This window comes from Peromyscus eremicus, chromosome 6 (genome assembly GCF_949786415.1).
Source record: "Peromyscus eremicus chromosome 6, PerEre_H2_v1, whole genome shotgun sequence".
NCBI classification, from domain to species: domain Eukaryota; kingdom Metazoa; phylum Chordata; class Mammalia; order Rodentia; family Cricetidae; genus Peromyscus; species Peromyscus eremicus.
Window position 1 is genome coordinate 63169253 of NC_081421.1, and position 27399 is coordinate 63196651.

The following is a 27399-nucleotide window of genomic DNA, read 5'->3' on the forward strand; positions in this document are numbered from 1 at the left end:
CTTTTTGAGTCTTATATACCCTAGGTTGGCTTTGAACTTGATGTCTTGCCAAGGATGACCTTGAACTTCTGATTGCCTTATCTCTACCTAACCAGTTTTGGGATTAGAACCCAGGACTTGATATGTACTAGGCAAGCACTATATCAACTGACCTATATCCCTTTAATTTTCTTTTCAGTTTCACTAGTTTATTTTGGATTTTTCCAGAGACTTGAAAATGTAAACCACAAAACTGCATTTAAGATGAATGTTGAATTTGCTTCTTTGAGCAGAAAGGCAACAGTTTTTGTTGTTGGGGGTTTTTGTTTGTTTGTTTTTGGTGTTTGGTTTTTGGTTTTTTAAGACAAGGTTTCTCTGTGTAACAGTCCTAGCTGTCCTGGAACTCACTTTGTAGGCCAGGCAGGCCTCAAACTCACTGAGATCCACCTGCCTCTGCCTCCTGAGTGCTGGCATCAAAGATGTGTGCCACCACTGCCCAGCCAAGACAATAGTTCTTAAATCTGTATTTCTCCTTGCAGCTACATTTTAAATTAAATATACTGTTATTTATTAAGTGGCACTGTTTACCGTGTGAGAAAAGTCAGGAGGAATAGGAATAGGCCTATGGAATGGCTGTGCAGGAAGAGGGGGCAGGAATATGTGGAACCTGCTTTTAACACACACACACACATACACACACACACACACACACACCTGCACACATGTGTATATGGACTTTCACTTAGCTATGCCACACATGCACATAGATTACATGATCACGCAGGTCACAGATTACTTAGGATGTAAGGTCCTGGGATGACTAAGCAGCTTGCCAGATCACGCTCTCTGTCATGTAGCTGGGGGAGTGGCTAGGAATTCCAACATATACCATACAAGGAAATAGGATAAGTTATGTGACAACATGGCTCCCTTAATTCTGGATGGAAACACTTCCCTACTCACAAACAACATTCATTACTTCAAACATTCAAAATGGCTCTCCTATTTTAGCTGGAGTGCACTGTTGGAAGATGAATCAGAAAGATCTCAAGTCGAAGGCCAGTAATAAGACTATCAAAACAATAACAGCAGAAACTCTCAGTCTGTAATCTAGAACTTTTTGGGTTTTTCGAGATAAGGTTTCTCTGTGTAGCCCTAGCTGTCCTTGAACTCACTCTGTAGTCCAGGCTGGCCCCGAACTCACAGAGATCCGCCTGCCTCTGCCTCCCTAGCACTGAGATTAAAGGCGATTAAAGGCGTGCGCCGCCGCCGCCGCCGCCGCCGCCGCCGCCGCCGCCGCCGCCGCCGCCGCCGCCGCCGCCGCCGCCGCCGCCGCCGCCGCCGCCACTACCACCCATAATCTAGAACATTTGATGCTAGAAGTTTTGCGTGGGGGTTGTTGGTTTTATACTACTGTTTATTTTTTTAAACTTTTAGATAGTACCATATTGATTGAATGAACCGACAGTGATTTGTTGAAGATTTTGGGAAAGCACTCTTTTATCAAACACTTTAATATTCTATATATTGAATACATTTCACAGAAATTCTGGTAATTAAAACTAAAATCAATTCAGCTCAAATTTTGTCACTGCTAAGTTGAGGGGAAACACTTGGTTTTCAGTTTTAGGGATTTCTGTATTGTGAATCTGTCGTGCAAACCAGTAGAACCTTGTGTTTGATAAGGAGAGGAAGTGTCTGATGGGACCACAAACGCACTGAAAGTATAAAAATTTTTATTTCCAAACTACACTGTTTTTCAAGATTGTAGGCCTGGGTTTTTAATTAGGCCTTTGTTTGTTGTTTCCCTTCATGTTTGTGTTTTGTCCTTGAGACAGCGTCTCACTAACATGCCCCTCTGGCCATGAACTTGGAAGTTGTGTTTCAAACCTCTCAAGTTTTGGCGTTATATGCATACTCTATTTCATTTGGCTGTATTTTTTGGTTCAAATTTAATATTTTTGCCATTGCTGGTGATTACATCAGGGTCTTGCACATGGCAGAAGAATGTCGTACAGGTAAGATGTAATCCCAGACAGATCTGTCAGTCCTCAAAAATACTGAATTATTAGACGCTGGAGAGGCAACTTAGAGGGTAAGAGCTTTTTTCTCTTGGAGAGGACCAAGCTGGTTTCCCAGCACCTACATGGTGGCTCACAACCATTAGTAACCCCAGTTCCAGGGGACCTGACACCCTCTTCTGGCTTCTGTGGCCACAAGGCTCACACATAGTGCACAGACACATTCAGGCAAAACACCTATACATAGAAAATGAACATAAGAAAACGTCTAGTGAATTATAGGCCTGCTGTGTAGGCTCAGTGGTTAATAGTCCTTGCCACTCAAGCCTAACCACCTGAGTTCAACCCCCAGAACCGGTGGTGGAAGGAGAGAACCGACTCTTGAAATCTGGCCTCTGGCCTCCACACATGTGCCCTGGTGCCAGCACACCTGTACTTGTAAACACACACTCAAACACTAGCAATAAGAAATTGTTTAAAGCTTTTTTTAATTGTATGTGTATGAGTATTTTGCCCGAATATATGTACATATAGCATGTGCATGCCTGATGCCTACGTAGGTAGAGAGGGAGTAGGATAGCCTGGACTAGAGTTATAGATGGTAGTGAGTCATGTGGGTACTGGGAACGAAGCTCAGGACTTCTGCAAGAGCTGCAAGTGCTCTGACTCCTCAGCCTCATAATAAATAAACAATTTGTAAAGAGAATACTGAGTTATTTGTTTTGCTTTTTATTTACTAATCAGCCTTCTGATTATATGATAGAACCTGGTTGATTTCCTGAGGACCTTTATGTAATAAGAAGGAAGGTTCCGCCGGGCGGTGGTGGCGCACGCCTTTAATCCCAGCACTCGGGAGGCAGAGGCAGGCGGATCTTTGTGAGTTCGAGGCCAGCCTGGTCTACAGAGCGAGATCCAGGAAAGGCGCAAAGCTACACAGAGAAACCCTGTCTCGAAAAACCAAAAAAAAAAAAAAAAGAAGGAAGGTTCCGGGGCCTGGAGAGATGACTCAGCAGTTAAGAGCACTGGCTGCTTCTTTCAGAGGACCTGAGTTCAATTCTCAGCACCCACATGGTGACTCACACCCATCTGTAATGGGATCTGATGTCCTCTGCTATCATGCAGGCGTACATGCAGATAGAACACTCATATGCATGCATGCATAAATAAATAAATAGTTAAAAAGCAAAAGAGATTCCATGTGCAGATTCTTAGATTAGGTGGGCTACTTACCTTTTTTTTTTAAGTTGATATGTTGGTTTGAAAACATTTTATATATTTGGGAAATTGAAATGTATCAACTATTTGCTATTAGGAAAACAATGAAAATAAATTTTTCAATAATTCCTATAATTATTTGTTTAATGTTCATGTTTTCACTTCATTATAGGCCTCAAATTTAGAAAGTGGGTCTGTTTTTATTTTCCTTTTAGGGCACAGTATAATACCCGTCATTTAGTAAATGCCCAGGAATATTTTTCATTGGATTAGTGAGTAAGTTCAGAGTTAGTGTGTGGTAGCAACAGAGATTATTCTGCCTGAGAATCTTAACCTATAACCACCATGTAGGTGCTGGGAATTGAACCCTCATCCTCTGGAAGCATAACCATTGCCCTTAACTACTCAGCTGTCTATCTTTCCAATTCTAATCCTGACAGTTTTTAAAATAAAATGTTTGAATACTGAAACCTACTTAAAGCCAGCAAAATAATTATTTTTAATAAAATGGATTTTATTTTAAAATGTAGAAAATATATTCCTTTAAAATTAAATTCTTGTGCCAGGTATAGTGGTGCTCATTTTTAATCCTAGTGTTTTGGAGGCTGAGGAAGGAGGACTTTGAGCTTTATAGGCAGACCCTGGCTTATAGGGAGAGAGAATGGGAGGTAGAGAGAGGAGTTATTTCTGTGTTATATTTGTATTTGGACATCAGTTGCAGAAGCTTCTTTGCTGGTTTATAATGATTTTTGGTTTTTTTTTTTTTTTTTTAATGTTTTGTTTATCTAGACAAGGTCTCTCTGTATAGCCCTGGCTGTCCTGGAACTTGCTCTGTAGACCAGGCTAGTTTTAAGTTCAGAAATCTGCCTCTGCCTCCTGAGTGTTGGGATAAAAGACTTCCACCATAGTGCCCTATAGTTTTGTTTTTAAGGACTACAATCTGGAGCCAGTTGTGGTGTGCACCGTGATCCTAGCACTTTGGAACTGGAGGCAGCAGGATCAGATTAAGATCATCTTTAGCTAACAAGTTCAAGGCCAGCCTGGGTTACATGAGATCCTTTGTCAAAAAACGAGATACACACACACACACACACACACACACACACACACACACACACACACAGATACATACATACATACATACGTACTGAGGAGAGAGAAAGGAGAAAGATCTGCCTGTGGCTGGCCTCAAACCTGAGATCCTCTTGTCTTGTTCCCTGAAGCGCTGTGATCTAGGAGTGTGCCGCCATGCTCTGTTGTAACGGTGATTCTTAAATTTTGATTTGTACTACAATATTGTAACTTGTTCATATCTACTGAACAATGAAAAGAAATCTGAAGTTTTTAAGTGAATTCACAATTCAGTGATTTGTATTATATTGTAAGCTACATTTTGATCTAACTGATTTTTTTTTTTTTTTTGCTGCTTTCCCTGCCATTCTTATTGCTCCTTTCTTACATTAATCCTTTGTTTATTTCTGATAAATTTTTGTTATGATCTGTCCTGCAGGGAAAGAGATGCTGGTCGCAAGTTTTGGAAATCCGTATTTTTTTATGGAACAGTGTTCTGTAAAAGTTTTGTAAGATTCCTTGGCAATAAAACACTTGTGATGGACTCTAGGAATACTGCTATGTTAGGATTGGGTTCTGATTCCGAAGGATTTTCAAGAAAGAGTCCTTCTACCATCAGTCCTGGCACCCTGGCCAGCAAGAGAGAAGGCGAAGTAGAGAGTAACACGAAGAAAGAAGAGGAGGATCCGCGCAAGCGGACTCGAGAAAGAAGCGGGGACGCAGGAAAAGATGCTGGCTTACCTGACGCTCAGCAGCAGCAGTTCTCAGTGAAAGAAACAAACTTCTCGGAGGGGAACGTAAAGTTGAAAATTGGTCTGCAGGCTAAGAGAACTAAAAAGCCTCCAAAGAACTTGGAGAACTATGTGTGTCGACCTGCCATAAAAACAACGGTCAAGCACTCCAGGAGAGCACTTAAAAGTGGGAAGATGACAGATGAGAAGAGCGACCGCTGCCCTTCCAAGTGGGTGAGTGAACTTCCCAGCCCACGGCCAGTGTCAGTAATTGGATTTCTCTAGTAATCCTATTTACACTAGTCTTCAGTTCTTTCTGATAGGCTATAAAGGATGCTAAAAGTATAACAATATAATGATGTCTACATTTACATTTTTATTTGTGTGGATGTGTAGGGAATGTCACTTCGTGCTTGTAGAGGTCAGAGGACAACTTTAGTGTCCGTTCTTTCCACCTTCACATGATTTCTGGGGTGTCAACTTAGGACAGGCTTTTATGACAAGTGTCCTTAGCAACTGAGTCCTCTTACAGATACATTTGTCTGTACCTATATTTTATTTGTAAAATTATGACATGTAAAATGGAGCTAATGTGTGTTAAACAAGTCAGATTGTTGCTCCTAATATAACAGTGGGAAAAATTATATATAAAATTGGCAATTATATTTAGGAAATACAGATTTGAATCTTGTCTATTTCCAATAATGAAGGGAAGAACATATTAAGGAAATAAATTGAGGCTCAGATAAGAAATTCTCATAGCACCTCTCTTTTAACATCGTTGGAAGGATGTGATTCACCAATGAAATGAGAGCTTTTGCCAAGTGAATTGTCTCATAAGACATTTATGCTGCTGTTTCTCATAAGGCACACTGCAGATCAGTAATCTGGCTTCTCTGGAAACCGGTGCAGGATAACCTGACTCAAAGCAACAAACTAACAGAAAACCAAGTTGCTTTCTTCCTGCCACTACTCAGATACAGTGACTAATTTTTCTTTTAAAAAAAAAAAAATGATTTAACATAGGCATGGTGGTATATACCTTGGACTCGAGTATGGGAGGCAGCAGCAGGTGGATCTCTGAGTTTGAGGCCAGCTTGGTCTACATGGGGAGTTCCATGCCAGCCAGGACTACATAGTGAGACATTGTCTCTAAATAAATAAATAAATAATTTGAGGTACATGAGTGTTTTGCTTGCTTGTATGTCTCTTCTCAATGTGCTCACACCTGGTTCCCACAAAGACCAGAATAAGGTATAGGATTCCCTAGAGTTGAAGTTACAGACAGTTGTGAGCCTCCATGTGGATACTGGGAACTGAACTCTGGTCCAATGGAAGAACAGTCTGTGCTTTTAACCACTGAGCCATCTTTCCAGCCCCATGACTAATTTGCCTTAACTTTACTCTGTCTAGTAACAGTAGCAATTTGTGTGACAGCCCTTTGGTTTTATGTTTTGTTTTGTTTTGTTTTTTTGGTTTTTCGAGACAGGGTTTCTCTGTGTAGCCCTGGCTGTCCTGGATCTCACTCTGTAGACCAGGCTGGCCTCGAACTCACAGAGATCCACCTGGCTCTGCCTCCTGAGTGCTGGGATTAAAGGCGTGCGCCACCACCGCCCGGCTGTGACAGCCTTTTGACCAGAAGTTTTAGTTATGTTATTTAGTATCAGTCTATATATATATATATATATATATATATATATATATATATATATATATATATACACACACACACACACACACAATGTATGTCCTCTACAGGATGAAGAATGTACATTAGTAATAAGGCTGGCACTAGACAGAATTGTTTTAACACTTGATCTGATATTTAATAGTGATCTTCACTGTATGAAATGACTTGACTTTTATTCTTTGTTTTTCTCTGTGGTCCGTATTATTTTATGTGTATGATGTTTTGCTTGTATGTGTATCTGTGCACCATGTGTGCAGTGCTCACAGAAGCCAGTAGAGGGCATCAGAACCCCCTTGGACTGGGGTTACATAAGGCTGTGACCATCAGCCACGTGGGTGCTAAGAATCCAGCCTGGTTCTTCTGAACCAGCAGCTGAGCCATCTCTCTAGCCTCTTTTCTCCCCCACCCCCACCTTTTTTAAAAGAGAGTCTTCGCTGCATTGCTCAGGCTGTCCTCAAACTTGTACTCTTCCTAGCTCAGCCAGCCGGGTACTGGGAGTGCAGACATGCCACTATCCTTACCTTATCATTATTCTTTATTTATTTATTTATTATTATTATTATTATTATTATTATTATTATTATTATTTTTGCTTTTGGGTTTTTTTGGGTTTTTTTTTTTTTTTTTTTTTTTTTGAGACAGGGTTTCTCTGTGTAGCTTTGCGCCTTTCCTGGATCTTGCTCTGTAGACCAGGCTGGCCTTGAACTCACAGAGATCCTCCTGCCTCTGCCTCCCGAGTGCTGGGATGAAAGGCGTGTGCCACCACTGCCCGGCCTATGGTTTTAAAGGATTATTTAAAAGTCTGTGAGTGTCTGTGATATGTGTACATGCATATGTGCAGGTACGTTGGTGTGCAGAGACCAAAGGAAGGCATCAAGTGTCCCGTTACTCTTGACGTCATTTCCTTTGCAACAGGGTTGCTCACTGACTCTGGAGCCAAGCTGGCATCTCCCAAGCCCCTGCAATCTTCCTGTCTCCGTCCACGATGGTGTTAGTGTTAGATGTGCCTGGCCATGCCCAGCTGTGTGTGGAGTTGCTGGGAACTGACCTGGAATTCAATCTCCATGTCTGCAGAGCACTCTTACTCTGTGAGCCATCTCCCTAGCTCCTGATTCTCTTTTGTAATAGAGTCTTCTGTATGTCTCAGGCTGACCTAGAATTCATATTTCTCCTCTCCAAGCCTCACAAGTGCAAAGAGTATGGGGTGTGATACCACACCTATCTTATTACCATTAATAATAATTCTTTTTTAGTTAGGAGAGGAGTTGTATCCTGCAGTGTATATTCAGATTCAAGAACAACTTTGTGAGTTGGTTCTCTCATTCCACTATGGGTCCTAGAAATTGAACTCAGATCATTAGGTTTGCTTGGCAAAACACCTTTATTCCCTGAGAGCCCTTATTATCCATAAGTTTGCGTTTTTACATATTTCCAGAATCTATGCTACAGATTCTTTGTTTGCAGGATTGTTATGGCATCCAGAAGTGTGAGTGTGTGCTAAGATAGGGTCCCATCGGGCATTAGTGGCTCACATCTTTAATCCCAGCACTCGGGAGGCAGAGCCAGGCGGATCTCTGTGAGTTCAAGGCCAGCCTGGTCTACAGAGTGAGATCCAGGACAGACACCAAAGCTACACAGAGAAACCCTGTCTTGGAAAACCAAAGAAAAGAAAAAAAAAAAAAAAAAAAAAAAAAAAAAAAAAAAAAAAAAAAAAAAAAAAAGACAGGGTACCTTGTACCTTGCTTGGGCTAGCCTCTAATTTGCTATGTAGCCAAATTTTACCTTGAACTCTTGACCCTCCACCTTGGGTTGGGTTTACTGGAGTAGGCCACCTGGTTTGGCCAGAATTTTTTGTTTTGTTTTGGTTGAGTTGTGTTGTATTTTTTTTATTTAGAGCTGGACGTCTTACTCTGTCACTCTGGCTGATCTGGAACTCACTGTATAGGCCTTGCTGACCTCAAACTCACAGAGATCTGTCTGTCTCTGCCTCTAGGGTGCTGGGATTAAAAGCATGGCCATTAATAAATAATTTATTTATTAGTACTGGGGGGGGGGGCTTGAAACCAGAGCTTCATGTGCCCTTTACCACTAGGTTGAGTTCCCCAGTCCTCTAGTCACAACTGGGCATGTAGACTGTTGACATTTCCTCAGAGGAGGAGTTGGGCTTGTAAGCAATTCTGCCTTGATTGTACATGGCCTTAGTATCAGGGAGAGGTTAGAGTATGTAGGCTAGAGAAGAGTGCTCCATCTGTACATCATCCATGCTAGGTACAGACTTCCCGATGTTGCTGCTTTGGAGTTGCCCATGCCCTGTAAGTAAGCTCAGTAAACTAATTGGTTTCCCAGGGGGGACTTTGGTTTGCATTGAGACCTTATTAGCAGGAGGGGAGTACACATTCTTGCAACAAATACCATTCCCTCACTCCTGTATGTACTCTCATCCTTTTAACCTATCCATTTCAGAATCCCCATGTAGCAAGTTGACTTGATAACACTATGGTAATGTAATGGTGTTACCTGATGGGTAGAAACATAGTTTCTGAAGCAAAGTGAAGAAACTTTTGTATCTAATATGTCTTTAGGGTTACCTTTGCTAGGATTAGGATCCTGCTGTGTTTAGGGATGGAGAGATGGCTCAGCCCTTCTAGAGGACCATCCCAGCACCCATATGGCAACTCCAAACCATCTGTAACTCTAGATCCAGAGTATCACACACCTTCTTCTGGCTTCCATGGGCACCTGCATGAATGTGCTACACACACACACACACACACACACACACACACACACACACACACATATATTTGTAAGCCAAACCAGAATTGATGCAGAGAAACTTCCAGAAAAGCAAATGATGCATTGTTTTTATATATTCTAGAAGCATGTATATACAAGCACATACATGTCTCCTACATACATATTCTTTTTCATTTAAAAAATATAAATACCATAGCGTTAACTTTGTTCTGTGTATTGTTTTTCTCTATATAGCCCCGGCTGGCCTGGAGCTCACTAGGTAGACCAGCATGCCTCTGCCTACCAAGTGCTTTTTAACTTAGCTAATTCTGGAGATTTTTTCCTAAATAGAAGACTGACATGGCTTCTTGAGATGTGAATTTAATTTTTTTTCAGTTTTTAATTTATATTTATTGTGTGTGTGCATGTCTGCATGCACGTGCATGCCGCAGTATGCATGTGAATGTCAGAGTGTAAGCTGTGGCTGTGGGTTCTGGGAATCAAACTCCAGTTCTTAGTCTTGCTGGCAAGCACCCTTACCCCAAGAGCCATCTTGCCAACCTTCAGTTAGTTAGTTTTCTTTAAATATTACTTTGTCAATTTGCCATGCAGAAGTGTGTGTTTTTCAATTCATAAATCATTTTGGGAGCTTGGATGTAGTTCAGTTGGTAAACTACTTGTGTAGCATATATGAGGCCTATATGTAATCCCTTGCATTGGATTAAAAATTTTTTAATTTTTTTATTCATAACTAATCTCACTATATAAGCCTAGGCTCACTTCAGACTTGCTGTATATACCAGGCTTGTCTCAAACTCAAGATCCTCCTGTCTTAGCCTTTTTGGTGCTGGGTGTAGGCATTGTAATCATGTATCACGATGTCCAGCATAAATCTTTACTTGTGATGTCTCAATTTTGATGTGTCATTTGAAAGATGTACGAATTCTAATTGGTCTTAATAGTAAAAGCTCAGAGTCGGATATCAAGGTGAAAGCTGAAAGATCAGAGAAGCAGAGCAGCCAGCCACTAGAAAGAGTTCTTACTTCTACTGAATCGTCAGACTGACATGGGGCACGATCCTGTCTCCTCCCACTTTATAATCCTTTCTCCACCCAGCCATATCACTTCCTGTCTCAACCTCTTAGTGCTGGGATTAAAGGTGTGTGCCACCACTGCCTGGTCTCTATGACTAACTGTGGCTGGCTCTGCCCTCTGATGGTCAGACAGGCTTTATTTGTTTTTTTGTTTGTTGGTTTTTGGTTTCTTTTTTTTTTTCTTTTTGGTTTTTTGAGACAGGGTTTCTCTGTGTAGTTTTGGAGCCTGTCCTGGAACTCACTCTGTAGAATAGGCTGGCCTCGAACTCACAGAGATCCGCCTGACTCTGCCTCCCAAGTGCTGGGATTAAAGGCGTGCAACCACCACCGCCCGGCCAGACAAACTTTATTTGTTAGAGCATACACAAAATATCACCAAAGAAAAACTTCCTTTTTTGAAAATTTCTTTTTACTTAGGCTTTAGCAATTTCATATATAATATAGAATATATTATCACATCCATCCCCAACTCTACCTTCCACTACCACATGCTCTATCTGCTTTTCCTCCTCCTCCTGCTTTAAGTGTATATGCCTGAGTGTAGATGTCCATGCAGGCCCGAGGTGTCGGCTCTCCCTGGAGCTGGAGTTCAAGGCGGTTGTGTGCACCCCACGTGAGTCCTGGGAACTGAACTTGGATCTTCTGCAAGAGGCCGTACATGTTCTTAACTGTTGAGGCATTTCTCTCTGGCCTCTCTCTACCCCCTGTTTTAGTGGGTTTGTGATTGGTATGTAGGAAAGAAGGCTGTTTTAGTGGGTTTGTGCTTGGTATGTAGGAAGGAAGGCTGTTGATTTTTTTTTTGTATTTGATTTAGTATTCTGCCATTTTTGCTTAAAGTGTTGATCAGTTCTCCAAGTTTTCTGACTAAGGGCTCTAAGGACTCAGATAGAGTCCTTAGACTTTGACTTCTTCCCTTCCTTCTTCTTCGTGTCCTTTTATCTGCTTGTCTGTCTTACCGCTCTAAGACTTCTCTAGTAGTGGAGAAAGCGAACTTCCTAAAATTAGGTTATCCTAATGCTTTTGAAGCCCCCCCCCTTTATATAATGTTGGCTATAGTTTGACATTTATTGATTCATTGATTGATTGATTGTATTTTTGAGACAGGGTTTCTCTGTGTAGCCTTGGCTATCCTGGAACTCAGAGATTTCCCCCTGCCTTCACTACCTGGCACTTTTTTTTTGAGTCTTACTGTGTAGTTTTGGCTATCCTGAAATGCTCTGTATAGGCTGATGTTGGATTCTCAGAGATCCACATACTTCTGATTCCTGAGTGCTGGGATTAAAGGCATATGAAACTGTGCCCAGCTCTTCAGGACTTTTACCATAAAGAGATGTTATGTTTGTCAATTTTTTTTTTTCTGCATCTATTGAGATGGCCATGTGATTTCTACCCTTGAATCAATTTGTGTAATTTATAACATTTACTACTTAAATATTGACTCCTCCCTTATCTCTGGAGTAAACACAACTTGATCTTGGTAAATGAGGTTTTTTTCTTTTTAAAGATTTATTTGTTTTTATGGGTATTGTTGGGGACCAGTCCCCACACTTATTTACCCCAGGAACTCTTGAGGAATGAGGGATAAGAGACTTAAGTTAGAAATAGAGAGGAGGGCTGGAGAGATGGCTCAGTGGTTAAGAGCATGTACAATTCCCAGCAACCACATCGGGCAGCTCACAACTGTCTGTAACTCAGCTGCAAGGGGATCTGACACTGTTGGCCTACACAAGCACCTGTACACACTTACACACATATACACAGATTTTAAAAAAAGAGAGGAGAGAAACAGAAAACACAGGATAGACTCAGGTGGGCCTGGATCCTTATCCAAACGGGCCCGGAACTTTATTCCAAAGATCTGTTTATAACAGTGCCAAGGGGTGGAGCAAAAGACCTCCCCCTTGCTAGTTAGACCCTCACAAACACCTGGTACCCAGGCCCGTGGTCCAATCAACCTCCCATGCAGTCCTGCTGGCATGCAGTCCTGCTGGGTACAGCCACTAGGAAACTGGTGGGCTACATCAGGGTATATGTGTGTGGTTGTTTCCCACGTGTGTGTGGGCTCCCCTGGAGGCCAGAAGAGGACACCACCTAATGTGGGTGGTGAGCACTAAACTCCAGTCCTTTGTAGTAGTACCCCAGTAGAAGTCCTTAACCGCTAAGCCAGTCTTTTCAGCCACTTCCTTTGTTGTTTGATGGAATAGTTGGAGGAGCATTGCTCTTATATCTTTGAAGATCTGGTAAAATTCACCATCAAATCCATTTGTCTCCTTTAGCTGAAAGAATTTGGGGGTTTTGTGTTTTGGTTTCTCTGTGTAGCCCTGGCTGTCCTGGAACTCACTCTGTAGACCAGGCTGGCATCAAACTCAGAGATCTCCTGTCTTTGCCTCATGAGTGCTAAGATTAAAGGCAAACACCAGAGTTTTAATTCCTGTTTTTATCTCACTGTTACAGTTATGTTTACATTTTTTAATCTCATCTTCATTTAAATTGCTAGATCATATTGCATTTAGAAATTAATTTCTTTTAGATTTCCTAATTTAGTAGAATATGTTTTTAAGGTAAGACCTAATGATTCTCTGAATTTTATTAGTATCCATTGTAATGGTTCCCTTTTCAGGTCTGATTTTATTTTGACCTTCTCTCTTTTGGTTATTTTGGTTAAGGTTTTTTCTATCTTGTTAAATAACCAATTTTTCTGTCTTTTTAAAGAACTAATTTTTTGTTTCTATCTTTTTAAGGAACCAGTTCTTGTGTTTCATTTTTGGCTCATATATTGCTTTTACTTGTTTGATACCATTCCATTAATTTCTTCCCTAATCTTAATGATCTATTGTTTGTGGGGTTTCACTTGTTTTTCTTTTTTTCCTAGGCCCTAAGGTATATCATTAAATTGTTTCAGATTACTCTGTGGTGTTTGGTTTTTTTTTTTATTGTTGTTGTTGTTTTTTTTTTTTTTGGTTTTTCAAGACAGGGTTTCTCTGTGTAGCTTTGTGCCTTTCCTGTTTTTTAATGTGAGCATTTAAAGCTATAAACTTTCCCTTTAGTACTGTTTTCCTTGTATCCTATAGGCATTGATGTATTGTGTTTTCATTTGATTCTAGAAATTTTTAATAAGATTTTCTTGATTTCTTCAAGGACCTAATCCTTATTCAGTAGTGTGTTGTTTAATCTCCAGGATTAAAATCTCTCGACTCTTGGGCTTCTCTCATTCTCTTGTGCTTTGTGTACGTTATGGGATCTGTTTTAGAGAAGGTTCCATGGGCTTCTGAGAAGAATGTGTATTCTGCAGTATTTGGATGGAATAGACATTCTATAGTTAGGTATCTGTTAGGTCCCTGTTACTTAGGATATCATTTAATTCAGAGATTTCTCTTCTTATTTTTTGTTGGAAACATCTGTCAGTTGGTGAGAGTAGGGTATGAAAGTTACCCACTGCCATTGTGCTAGATGAATCTGTGACTTTACTTCAGTATAATTTGTTTTATGAAATTGGACGCACCTGTGTTTGGGGCATATGTACGTAAAATCTTAATGTCCTTTTTAATGGTTTGTTCTCTTAATCAGTGTAAGGTGACTATCTTTTCTTTCTAGTTTTTGTTTGAAGTCTGTTTCATCACGATCACCTGCTTCATTTCCAGGTGCACTTGCTTGGAACACCTTTTTCCATCCTTTCGCACAAGATGATGTCGGTCTTTTTTGGTAATATGCATTTCTTAGAGGTAGTTGACAGATGGTTTCTGTTTGGGGGTCCAGTCTACTATTCTGTGTCTTTTGATTGGGGGGTTGCAACCATCAATCTTCAGAGTTCTTCAGAGGTGTGTGTTGGTGCCTATCATTTGTTGATTTTGTGCTGATTGTTTTTTTCTTCTTCCTTTCTTGGTGAACTATTATGCTAGCATGATTTATTCTTTCCTATGGTTTCATGGATGGACTTGTTTTTATTTCCAGTCTAAAGGATCCCTTCAAGTATTTTCTATCAAACTTCCTTTAGCCAGTTTTTTTTTTTAATTATGGAAAGTTTTTATTTTTCCTTCGTTTATGACAGTTTTGCTGACTATAGTTCTAGTTTGGTTGGCAGTTGTCTTTTAGAACTTCAGAACATCTGTCTAGGCCTCCTAGCATTTAAAGTTTCAGTTGAATAATCTGCTCTTAGTCTGATGGGCATACCCTTTGTGTTTCTCCCTTTATTCTGTGTACTTAGTGCTTTAGTTACATCGTGACAAAGGAGGTATCTTTTCTGGTCTGTGTAGTGTCTTGAATGCCTCCTGTATCTGGATTGACATTTCTGTTCTCATTCTTTTAAAAGTGTTTTCCATGCCTTTACAGATTTTTCTCCTTCTCCACCTGTCATGCATAGAGTTGGTCTTTACAGAGTGTCACATATTTGGAATTCTCACTACTACTTACTCTTTTCTCTGTCCTTGTTGAATTGTTTCAGTTCTCCTGTCTTGTCCTTCAGATATTCTGTCCTCTCCTTGATCCATTCTATTCTGTTGCTGAGACTTTCCACAGAGCCTTTTACTTGGTTTACTTTGTTCTTCTTTTTTCTTTTTCAATTTCCCAATGAGCATGACTTTATCTAAAAATTCAAACAGTGCTGCAGAGACATTGATATTTAAACTTTAAAATGCTGCATGTTAGATTTACTTGGCAAAGACCACATTTAAAAGCCAATTAGGCCGAGCCGTGGTGGTGCACACCTCTAATCCCAGTGCTCAGGAGGCAGAGGCAGGAACATCTCTGTGAGTTCAAGGCCAGCCTGGTCTACAGAGTGAATTCCAAGACAACCAGGGCTAAACAGAGAAACGCTGTTTTGAACCCCCCCCCCAAAAAAAAAGCAAATTGGCATGAATTATAAAAACTGTAAAAAACAAAATTTTCTGTTGTTTATAAATACCATTTTAAGTGTAAGAGTATAAAAAATGCATAGCTCTTCAAAGAATTGGCTGTATGAGAGTATTCCCCTTTCATGGCATCCCTTTTTACTTCATATGCAGGTTGTTGGTAATGCTGTGGGGTTCAATTTTTAAAGCACTAAAAGGCAGCTGTATAGAGAAGTGTGGTCTCTGCAGCCTCAATGTTCTGTATGGTTTTGTTCCAGGAGTATCTTAAGTTATGGGCCAACCTGTATTACGTATACATATACATACCCTATCTCAACATACCCCCCCCCACACACACACACAAAAGCTTTTGTGTATGTGGCAGGGTTGGGGGGAATCTTAGGTTTCTTTGTTAAGTTATATAGCAAGAAAAATTGCTGTTGAAGTTACATATGATAATTTACATATTGTTATTGACATTTTTCTATTGTATTTTCTGAGGAAATTGTATTTCCTCTGCTAATTTCGGCTTACTCTTTTTGAGACAAGGTTAGAAAAGTACATTGTGGATCCTGTAAGATGACGCAGTGTGTGAAGGCACTTGGGAGTGGAGCTCCATTTCCTGGAGCCCACACAAAGGTAGAAAGAGAAACTGATGCCACCAGATTGTCTTTGGCCTCCACAGATGTACACGTTCCCATGAATTTGAGCATCCTAGGCATGTGCTCTTCTGAGCTACATTTCCGGTTTGTTTGTTTTTTTCTTCTGAACTTGTCAAATTTATTTGGTTCTGAATGATAGTAACATGGTTACTTATTTTATCAGTATATTTAACAGTATTTCAAAACTGTGGCGGGGGAGAGGGGGCATGCTTGCCTTGGCACACACTTTTCAAGGTCAGAAGTTGATGGGTGTGTTCTTTAGCTCACTCCCTAATTGTTGTCGTCTCTGGCTGAAAGTGAAGCCAACAGCAAAGGCCCAGGATGCGCCTGCTGCCTCCAGTGCTCAGTTACAGGTATACATCTCACTTTTACTGAGATCTGAATTCAGGTCTTCATGTTGATAGTCACCGGCCCATCTCCCATGTCCTCTTTGTTTAGTCAAGCATGGCCTCACTCTATAGGCTAGGATTAATTCAAATGCAGAGCAATCCTTCTGCCTCAACCTTCCACATGCCAGGATTGTAGACATTATCACCACTCCCAACTCAAAATACTTTCTGTAATAGTATATTATTGATTTGTAGTTAGATATAGCTGTTTCGATTGTTTTTGCTATTCAGAAACTTGATTTTTTTTTAATAACTTTTAACCATATAATTAACTTCCAAAGGAAAAGCCATAAAATAAGTGTACCGGGCAGTGGTGGCACATGCCTTTATCCCATCACTCAGAAGGCTGAGGTAGGTGGATCTCTGAGTTCTAGGACAGCCTGGTCTTCAAAGCCAGTTCCAGGTCACACAGGCTACACAGTGAGAGCTTGTCTCAAAAAAAACCCAAAAAAGTTAGCTGGAGAGGTAACTCATTGTTTGCCTCTTCAAGAGGACCTGGGTTCAATTCCTAACACCACATGTCGGCTCACAACCATCTGTGACTCTCGTTTCAGAGGCTCTGACTCTCTTCTGGTGTCCACAGGCCACCCCTGATGTACATCTTGTGCACAGACACACATAAAGCCAAAATACATACCCACAATAATACAAGTATGGATTGATTTATTTAGACAGGGTCTCTCCGTGTATTCCTGGCTGTCCTAAAGCTTGCTGTAGACAAGGCTGACTTTAAATTCGAGAAGTTTTTGGGCCTTTTCCTATGGAGTGTTGGAATTAAAAGCATGCACCACTGTACTCAACACAAAAATAGCTTTCTTAAGAAACGAAATAAAATGCCAGGTGGTGGTGGCAGACACCTTTAATCCCAGTCATCAGGAGGCAGAGGCAGGCAGAGGCAGTCTGAGGCCAGCCTGGTCTACAGAGCAAGTTCCAGGACAGCCAGGGCTACCCAGAGAAACCCTGTCTTGAACCCCTTCCAAAAAATAAATCAAATAAATAATTTTTAAAAACTTAGATACATAATACAAAATGACAGTGTTCTCAAACACATGTTAATACATATTTTTTTTTTTTGTCAGATTTTTGGTGCTGGTGAAGGCACTTGGTGCCAAGCATGACACTCAGGTGTCCACCTGATTTCAAACATTAGAGACCATGTAGTAAAGGGAGATCATCAATTCGCTCATATTGTCCTAACCTCCACAGACATGTACACAGTAAATAAATAATAAAGTAAAAACAGCCCACATTCATATGTTAGTAGTCAGAAATAAGATGATAATAGAAAATAACAATTTACTATGTCAAAAAATCATGAAGATGCATCTAAAATAAATATGTAGGTTTATATTATTGACAGTCAGCAAAGAAAATCTTAAATCAGAAGTGCTTCCAAATGCCTGTAATCCCATGGGAGACTGACACAGGCAGATCACTGAGGATTTGAGGCCAGCCTGGCTATGTAGACAGGCCAGCCTTGTCTCAGAAAATGAAAAGAAACAGACCAATACTGATTGCATTTGATGTAGTTGTAGATGAGCTAACAGAAAGTAGCATTAGTGCACTTTTTTGTTTTGTTTCACATTCACGGTGAGGGGGGGCATCTGTATGTTGTTATTTATGTGCTGCACTATGAGGGTGGAGGTCTGAGGACAACGTACGGAGTTGAGTCTCTTTTCTACTTGTGAGTTCTCTAGGGATTAAACTCAGGTTGTCAGGCTTAGTGTCAAGTACATTTACTCAGTGACTCATGTTGCTAGTTAGATTTTTGGTTTTTTAGAGACATTTTCGCTGTATAGCTCTATCTGGCCTTTAACTCACTTTATAGTCTGGGCTCAAACTCAGAGCCGTACTCTGCCTTCCATGTGTTGAGGTTATAGGCATGTGCCATTATGCCCCACTTAACACTAATTTTCTTAAAAATGTTTTCCTGAGACTAGAGAAATGACTTAGTGTTGAAAGTACTTGCTGCCCTTCCAGAGTGTCTTAGTTTCTTTCCCAGCACCTTTACAGGGAGGCTTACAACAGCTTGCTCCAGGAAATCTGGCTTCAGTGAGCACCTACACCAGTAGCGGGCATGTGTACAAACATACACGCACAATCTTAAAAAATTGTATTTTGCCCTGTGTGTGTGTGTGTGTATGAGAGAGAGAGAGAGAGACAGACAGACAGACAGACAGACAGATGTAGTCAAATTGTTGGATTGTAATGCGAAATTAAAGTGTTATGAGATTTGCTCTCTCTGAAACCTTTTTCTTGCTCACATTTTAGGACCCTTCAAAACTGTACAAGAAAGCAGGTGATGCAGCAGCCATGGAATGCCAGTCTGAAGAAAACATCCATCTTCATTCACAGGGAGAAAAGAATCCTTTGTCCAAGAAGCTTTCTCCAGTACATTCACAAATGGCCGATTACATTAACGCATCTCCATCTCTGGTTGGCAGTCGGGATCCTGATATAAAGGACAGAGCATTACTTAATGGAGGAACCAGTGTAACAGAAAAGTTGGCACAGCTCATTGCTACCTGTCCTCCTTCCAAGTCTTCCAAGACAAAACCGAAGAAGTTAGGAACTGGCACTACAGTAGGATTGGTTAGCAAGGACTTAATCAGGAAACCAGGTGTTGGCTCTATAGCTGGAATAATTCATAAGGACTTAATGAAAAAGCCAGCTCTTAGCACAGCAGTTGGGTTGGTAACTAAAGATCCAGGGAAAAAGCCTGTGTTCAATGCAGCGGTAGGACTGATCAGTAAGGACTCCGTGAAAAAACTGGGACCTGGCACTACAACGGTATTCATTAATAAAGACTTAGGCAAAAAGCCAGGGACTATCACTACAGTAGGACTGCTGAGCAAAGATTCAGGAAAGAAGCTAGGAATTGGGATCGTTCCAGGTTTAGTGAATAAAGAGTCTGGCAAGAAATTAGGACTTGGCACCGTAGTTGGACTGGTTAATAAAGAGTTGGGAAAGAAATTGAGTTCTACAGTTGGCCTAGTGGCCAAGGATGTTACGAAGAAGATTGTAGCAAGTTCAGCAATGGGACTGGTTAATAAGGACATTGGAAAGAAATTAGTGAGTTGTCCTATTGCAGGACTGGGCAGTAAAGATGCCTTAAACCTTAAATCTGAAGCACTGCTCCCCACTCAGGAACAACTTAAAGCTTCTTGTAGTGCAAACATCAATCATCATGAAAGTCAAGAACTTCCTGAGTCTCTGAAAGACAGTGCTGCCAGCAAAGCTTTTGAGAAGAATGTTCTGCGGCACAGTAAAGAAAGCATGTTGGAAAAGTTTTCAGTCCGAAAAGAAATGACTACCTTGGAGAAAGAACTATATAATGAAGCAACATGCATTCAGCAAGACAATTTTTCATCTAATGAACGGGGAGCCTTTGAGACCTCAAAGCATGAAAAGCAACCTCCTGTATATTGCACTTCTACAGACTTTCAAATGGGAGGTGCCTCTGATGCATCTACAGCTAAGTCTCCCTTTGGTGCAGTAGGAGAAAGCAATCTTCCTTCCCCATCACCTACTGTATCTATTAACCCTTTAACCAGAAGCCCCCCCGAAACGTCTTCACAGCTGGCTCCAAACCCGTTACTTTTAAATTCTACGGTGGAACAAATGGAAGACATTTCTGAATCTATTGGAAAGAACCAGTTTACTGCTGAAAGTACTCACTTAAATGTTGGTCATAGGTCATTAAGTCATAGCATAGGGATTGAGTGTAAAGGAATCGATAAAGAAATCAGTGAATCAAAAAATACACATCTAGATATTCCTAGAATAAGTTCTTCCTTGGGAAAAAAGCCAAGTTTGGCTTCTGACTCTGGTATTCCTACAATTACCCCTTCAGTTGTTAACTTTACTAGTTTATTTAGTAACAAGCCTTTTTTAAAACTTGGTGCAGTAGCTGCATCAGACAAACACTGCCAAGTTGCCGAAAGCCTGAGCACTAGTTTCCAGTCCAAACCATTCAAAAAAAGAAAAGGAAGAAAACCTCGGTGGACTAAAGTGGTGGCAAGAAGCACATGCCGGTCTCCAAAAGGACTAGAATTAGAAAGAGCTGAGCTTTTTAAAAATGTTTCCTGTAGCTCACTATCAAATAGTTCTGAGCCAGCTAAGTTTATGAAAAATATCGGAGCATCATCTTTTGTAGATCATGACTTCCTTAAACGCCGATTGCCAAAGTTGAGTAAGTCTACAGCTCCATCTCTTGCTCTCTTAACTGACAGTGAAAAACCATCTCACAAATCTTTTCTTGCTCACAAACTGTCCTCCAGTATGTGTGTCACTAGTGATCTTTTGTCGGATATTTATAAGCCCAGGAGAGGAAGACCTAAAGCTAAGGAGATGCCTCAGTTAGAAGGTCCACCTAAGAGGACTTTAAAAATACCTGCCTCTAAAGTTTTTTCTTTACAGTCAAAAGAAGAACAAGAACCCCCAATTTTACAGCCAGAAATTGAAATTCCTTCCTTCAAACAAAGTTTGTCTGTATCTCCTTTTCCAAAAAAGAGAGGCAGGCCTAAGAGGCAGATGAGGTCTCCAGTAAAGATGAAGCCACCCGTCCTATCAGTGGCTCCATTTGTTGCCACTGAAAGTCCAAGTAAGCTAGAGTCTGAAGGTGAGAACCAGAGAAGTAGCAGTGATTTCTTTGAGAGTGAGGACCAGCTTCAGGATACAGATGACTTAGAGGACAGTCACAGGCAAAGTGTCTGCAGTATGAGTGATCTTGAGATGGAACCAGAAAAAAAAATGAGCAAACGAAACAATGGACAATTAATGAAAACAATTATCCGCAAAATAAATAAAATGAAGACTTTAAAGAGAAAAAAACTGTTGAATCAGATTCTTTCAAGTTCTGTAGAATCAAGTAATAAAGGGAAAGTACAGTCCAAACTTCATAATACAGTATCAAGTCTTGCTGCTACATTTGGCTCTAAATTGGGCCAACAAATAAATGTCAGTAAGAAAGGAACCATTTATATAGGGAAGAGAAGGGGTCGCAAACCAAAAACTGTTTTAAATGGCCTTCTTTCTGGCAGCCCTGCCAGCCTGGCCGTGCTTGAACAGACAGCTCAGCAGGCAGCTGGGTCAGCCTTAGGACAGATCCTTCCCCCTTTACTGCCTTCACCTGCTCGGAGCTCTGAGCTCCTTCCATCCCCCGTTTGCTCTCAGTCTCCTGGGACTAGTGGAGGTCAGAGCCCTGTTAGTAGTGAGGCAGGCTTTGTGGAACCTAGTTCAGTGCCATATTTGCATATGCACTCCAGGCAGGGCAGGATGATCCAGACTCTGGCAATGAAGAAAGCTTCCAAGGGGAGGAGGAGGTTATCTCCTCCTACTTTGTTGCCAAATTCTCCTTCTCATTTGAGTGAACTCACATCCTTGAAAGAAGCTACTCCTTCCCCAGTTAGTGAGTCTCATAGTGATGAGACCATTCCCAGTGATAGTGGCATTGGGACAGATAATAACAGCACATCAGACAGGGCAGAGAAGTTTTGTGGACAGAAAAAGAGGAGACATTCTTTTGAACACATTTCTCTGATTCCCCCTGAACCCTCTACTGTCCTAAACAGTCTTAAAGAAAAACATAAACACAAGTGTAAGCGCAGGAGTCATGATTACCTCAGCTATGACAAGATGAAAAGACAGAAACGGAAACGGAAAAAGAAATATCCCCAGCTTCGAAGTAGGCAGGATCCAGACTTCATCGCAGAGCTAGAGGAGCTGATAAGTCGTCTAAGTGAGATTCGGATCACCCACCGAAGTCATCATTTTATTCCCCGAGACCTCCTGCCAACTATTTTTCGAATCAATTTTAATAGTTTCTATACACATCCTTCTTTTCCTTTAGATCCTTTGCACTACATTCGGAAGCCTGATTTAAAAAAGAAAAGAGGGAGGCCCCCTAAGATGAGGGAGGCAATGGCGGAAATGCCTTTTATGCACAGCCTTAGTTTTCCTCTATCTAGTACTGGGTTTTACCCTTCTTATGGCATGCCTTATTCTCCTTCACCCCTCACAGCTGCTCCGATAGGGTTAGGTTACTATGGAAGGTATCCCCCCACTCTTTACCCACCACCTCCATCTCCTTCATTCACCACTCCACTGCCACCCCCTTCCTATATGCATGCTGGTCATTTATTGCTCAATCCTACCAAATACCATAAGAAAAAGCATAAGCTCCTTAGACAGGAGGCTTTTCTTACAACCAGCAGGACTCCTCTCCTTTCCATGAGCACCTACCCCAGTGTACCTCCTGAGATGGCTTATGGTTGGATGGTGGAGCACAAACACAGACACCGTCACAAACACAGAGAACACCGTTCTGAACAACCCCAGGTTTCCATGGACACTGGCTCTTCCAGATCTGTCTTGGAATCTTTGAAACGGTACCGATTTGGAAAGGATACTGTTGGAGATCGATATAAGCATAAGGAAAAGCATAGGTGTCACATGTCCTGCCCTCATCTCTCTCCTTCAAAGAGCTTAATAAACAGAGAAGAACAGTGGGTTTCTCGAGAGCCTTCGGAATCAAGTTCTTTAGCCTTGGGATTGCAAACGCCTTTACAGATTGACTGCTCGGAAAGTTCCCCAAGTTTGTCCCTTGGAGGATTTACGCCCAATTCTGAGCCAGCCAGCAGTGATGAACATATGAACCTTTTTACAAGTGCAATAGGCAGCTGCAGAGTTTCAAACCCTAACTCCAGTTGCCGGAAGAAATTAACTGACAGCCCTGGACTCTTTCCTGTACAAGATACTGCACTAAATCGGCCTCACAGAAAGGAACCCTTGCCTTCCAACGAAAGGACAATACAGACATTGGCAGGTAAGAGGGTATTTTGTTGTCTATTTGTGTTACAGTAATAAATTATTTTCCCACTGGTTTCTGGATTCATGTACTTGAGCTTTTTATTAAATTTATGCATTATTTTTGTTTTTATAAGTGTATTTTGAAATCTCCAAAGTTTTTATTTTACTTAGATGTAAGGAGTAAGAAATATCTTTGTACTAAGTTTTAAGAAGCATCATTAAAAAACAAAAAGAACTTTGGGAACCAGGAAAAATGCTCCAACTCTTTCACAAAAGCTTGTGCTTCATTCCTTAATGGAGAAATGGCTCAGACACTTGTGAGCAGTAGGTAGCACTTACTCTATGCTAGTTGAATTATTACAAATGTTTCTGTGTTACACAAAAATCCCATGTCTCAATAAAAATTTAACTGTTGAAAACTTTCAGGAGTATGATTTGACTGAATATTCAGAGAGGTTTTATGTTCCAGATTATTTTTAAGTTTCTTCATCAAAGTTATTTCAATTAGATATAAAGAGACAACCTAAATCATTCATTTGTAGCTCCTAGAAAAATGCTTTTTGAGACTGGAGAAGGTGGAAATAAAACTGGAATCATTGCTTATGCAAATAAGGGATGTAACTTAGCAATTACTATAATCTTTAAAAGGTTTATAAGTTAACTATAAAGTCTGGTGCTGTGAGTAAATATTATATCTGTGTATTCGTGTCTGATTTTTCTAGAAATAACTTGGGCAGGAACATTAGAGCTGAGTGACACTGTAGTGCTCACCATAGTGAGCAACGAGTCATTCATTTCTATCCTTATCCCTTTAAAAGGGTAAAAATTTGTATATTAGAGAGAAAAAAAACCCTCAGAGACAAGTAGGGTTTTTTTTTCTAATTTTTTTTTTTTTTTTTTTTTTTTAATTCATGGACGTTAAAAAAATCAAAATCTGTCTTAGTGGAAAAGATAGGCTTACTTCTTTAAAATGTAGAAGAAAATGGGGACTGGAGAGGTAGCTCAGTGCTGGAGACAGTAGCTGCTCTCTCCAGAGGTCCGGGTTTGATTGACAGCCCCTGCACAGCAGCTCAGTTTGTAGCTCCAGTTCATGGGGTCTGACATCCTCTTCGCTTCTCCTAGGCACCAGGAAAGCAAGTGTGCACAGACTACGTGCAGGCAAAACTCTCAAGCACAGAAAAATAAAATCTCGTTTTTCTTCTGTTTTGAGGCAGGTTCTCTCTTTGTAACCCTGGCTGTCTTAGAACTGTGTAGACCAGGCTGCCCTTAAACTCAAAGAGTACATATTTTCCTCTGCCTTGAAAGTGCTGGGATCAAAGGCGTGTATACCATCACCACACCCTGGTTAAAATATTTCTTTGTTTGTTTATCTAGCTTTATTTTTGAGGCAGGATCTCACTCACTATGTAGCTCTGGCTATCCTGGAACTCACAGAGAACCCACCTTCCTCTGGTGAGTGCTGGGATCAAAGATGTGTACCATCACACCTGGCTTCCTTTTATTTTTTTAACCCCCCAGGGATATTTTTGTTTCTTTTTTTTTAATTTCTTGTTCGCTTACTTTATTGTACATTTACACCTCATCCAATATTTCTGTTTTAACATGGAGGAAAATACTTCTATACCTTATTTTATTTGACAGATTTTTTGTTTTTGTTTTTGTTTTTGTTTTTGTTTTTCGAGACAGGGTTTCTCTGTGTAGTTTTGCGCCTTCCCTGGAACTCACTTTGTAGTCCCGGCTGGCCTCGAACTCACAGAGATCTGCCTGGCTCTGCCTCCCGAGTGCTGGGATTAAAGGCGTGCGCCACCACCGCCCGGCCAGAATTTTTTTTAACAATTATTTAATCAATGCTAGTTTTGTGTTTTTTGGGTTTGTTTTTTTTTTTTTTTTTTCTAGAGGCAAGGTTTCTCTGTGTAGCCCTGGCTGTCCCAGAACTTTCTCTGTAGACCAGGCTGGCCTCAAACTCACAGAGATCCGCCTGGCTCTGCCTCCCAAGTGCTGGGATTAAAGGCATATGCCACCACTGCCTGGCCACCATTGCTAGTTTTGGGATATCAAGTATTTGCTAGGTAGGTGTTATACTCTGGGAGCCCTTGTTTATAATAGGAATTGCGATACATGTTTTATTTTTCTGTGGAGGAGAGGGATAATAACGAAAATTGTATTAAGTTTCCTGATTGTGAAGTTGGGTGTGGAGGTGCATGTCTGTAATCCTAGTACTTGGGAAACAGAAGCAGGAAGATTACTTCAAGATGGAGGCTAGCCTGGTCTATGTAGCAAAGTCTAAGCCAGGCAGGGCTTTATGGTATGAGCCTGTCTCCAAAGTACAAGGATGTTGCATGAATCCTAATTGGTCTTCTAAGAAAAACCCGGAGTCATATATTGGGGGTAAATGTTGAAAGATCAGAGAAGCAGAGAAACAAGCCGCTAGATAAACTTCTCACCACTCCTGAATCCTCAGGCCGAAAGGTGAAGATCTTGTCTCCACGAATCCTTAGACAGAATGTCCCTTAGTCCTCAGCCGAAAGGGCTGAGCTCTTGTCCCCTCCCGCCTTTATGCCTTTCTCCTCCCAGCCATATCACTTCCTGTCTCAACCTTCCTAGTGCTGGGCCCAAGTACTGGAATTAAAGGTGTGAGCCATCACCACCTGGCTCTGTTTCTCTTTTAGACTGGATTGATCTCGTGCAGTCTAGGGTGGCCTTGAACTCACAGAGATCCCAATGGATCTCTGCCTCCCGAGTACTAGGATTAAAGGTGAATGCTACCACTGCCTGGCCTCTATGTTTAATCCAGTGACTGGCTCTGTCTTCTGATCTTCAGGCAAATTTTATTTGTTAAAGAGTACAACAAAATATCACCACACAAGAAAAGAGAAAGTTTCATTTTTTTGTGTTTAAAATGTGTAAAAGAGGGACTATAGGATTCTATAAAATGAGGGGCCTAATTCAAAGAATAACTTTCTGAGAAAAAGACTTAAAATAAAATGGGACATTCAGCATGAGCAACAGTTACCTGAAAAAACAGAATCCTGTACATTCATTTATTCATTAATTTTTTCATTCGTTTCTTGAATTCCTAAACATCAGCACTGTTTAGTTACTGACTTGTGATAGTGAACAAAGATCTGATTTCTGACTGCTGCTCTTGTTCAGCGTAGTGAAAGAAGTCAGATGGTAAGGAGTAAGCAAATACATAATGCCATCATCGAGAGAAGTGTGTGCTGTTAGTGTTACAGAATAACTAGAGGGAGAGTGAGTGATGGGAGAGTTGTCTACCTACACAGTCAACAGCCGAAGCATAAAAAAGGCTGGGGTGAGAAAGCAGATTTTGAACATCCTGAACTGGAAAGGAACTCAAACAAAACTAAAGAAATTTCTTGCTAGAAGAAGAGAATAGAATCCACAATAGAAGAAGAGAGACTTCTGAGAGATTTGGGGGTGGGGGAAAAAGAAGTAACAACAGCAGCAAAACCATACGTTCAGAATTTGAGAGGCTGTAGCTCAGTGGTAAAATACTTGCCTCGTGTGTATAAAACTACAGGCTCTTTGACCCCCCAGTCAAGAATTTAAAGCAGAAGGATGGTCAGTCCTTGCAGTTACAAGGACAGCAGTGTGAAAAGGGAGGATTAACAAAGGACATCCGATCTGTCTGTTTGCAGACCCTCCCAGCAGAATGTAGAGAGGAAGATTTACTATTCCGGAGGAGAAAAAAAAGAAGGAAACAACATTTCCAGATACCTCTTTGGGGCATTTAGTTGAATGGTAATGAGATTAAGTGAAATTAGGTGTTACTCAAAGGAGATGGATAGAGATAGAAAAGAAGATTTAAGGAAACTATAGAGATGGCTCAGTGGTTAGCAGCACTGGCAGCTTTTGCAGAGGACCCACATGTTAGTAAACAACTGTCTGTAACTCCAGTTCTGGAAGATCTTGTGATGATCTTTCTGACTTCTTTGGGCGCCATACATGTATGTGGTATAGATACATACATGTGGGCAAACACTCATACACATAAAATAAAAACAAATTATATTTTTTTAAGAACTAAAAGGAGAAAAAAAGAAAACAGCTTTACCCTTCTTGCTATCTTATGAGACATGGATTTATATCTCAAAAGAGAAGTTAAGCTAGATGGCTAGATGTAGTGGCATATACCTGTAGTCCTAGACACAGGA

At 40.8% G+C, this 27399-nt stretch overlaps 1 protein-coding gene across 1 annotated transcript in view; it reads left to right on the top strand.

Annotated features, from left to right (window-relative positions):
- The window catches only part of Ash1l (ASH1 like histone lysine methyltransferase), a 160233-nt gene that overhangs the window by 21323 nt on the left and 111511 nt on the right, over positions 1–27399 (top strand). Inside the window, exons 2-3 of the mRNA XM_059265644.1 lie at positions 4726–5251; positions 18686–23240. Of these exons, the coding sequence (XP_059121627.1) occupies positions 4826–5251; positions 18686–23240 (4981 nt within the window). The 5' untranslated portion in view covers positions 4726–4825. The remainder of the gene's footprint in view (positions 1–4725; positions 5252–18685; positions 23241–27399) is intronic.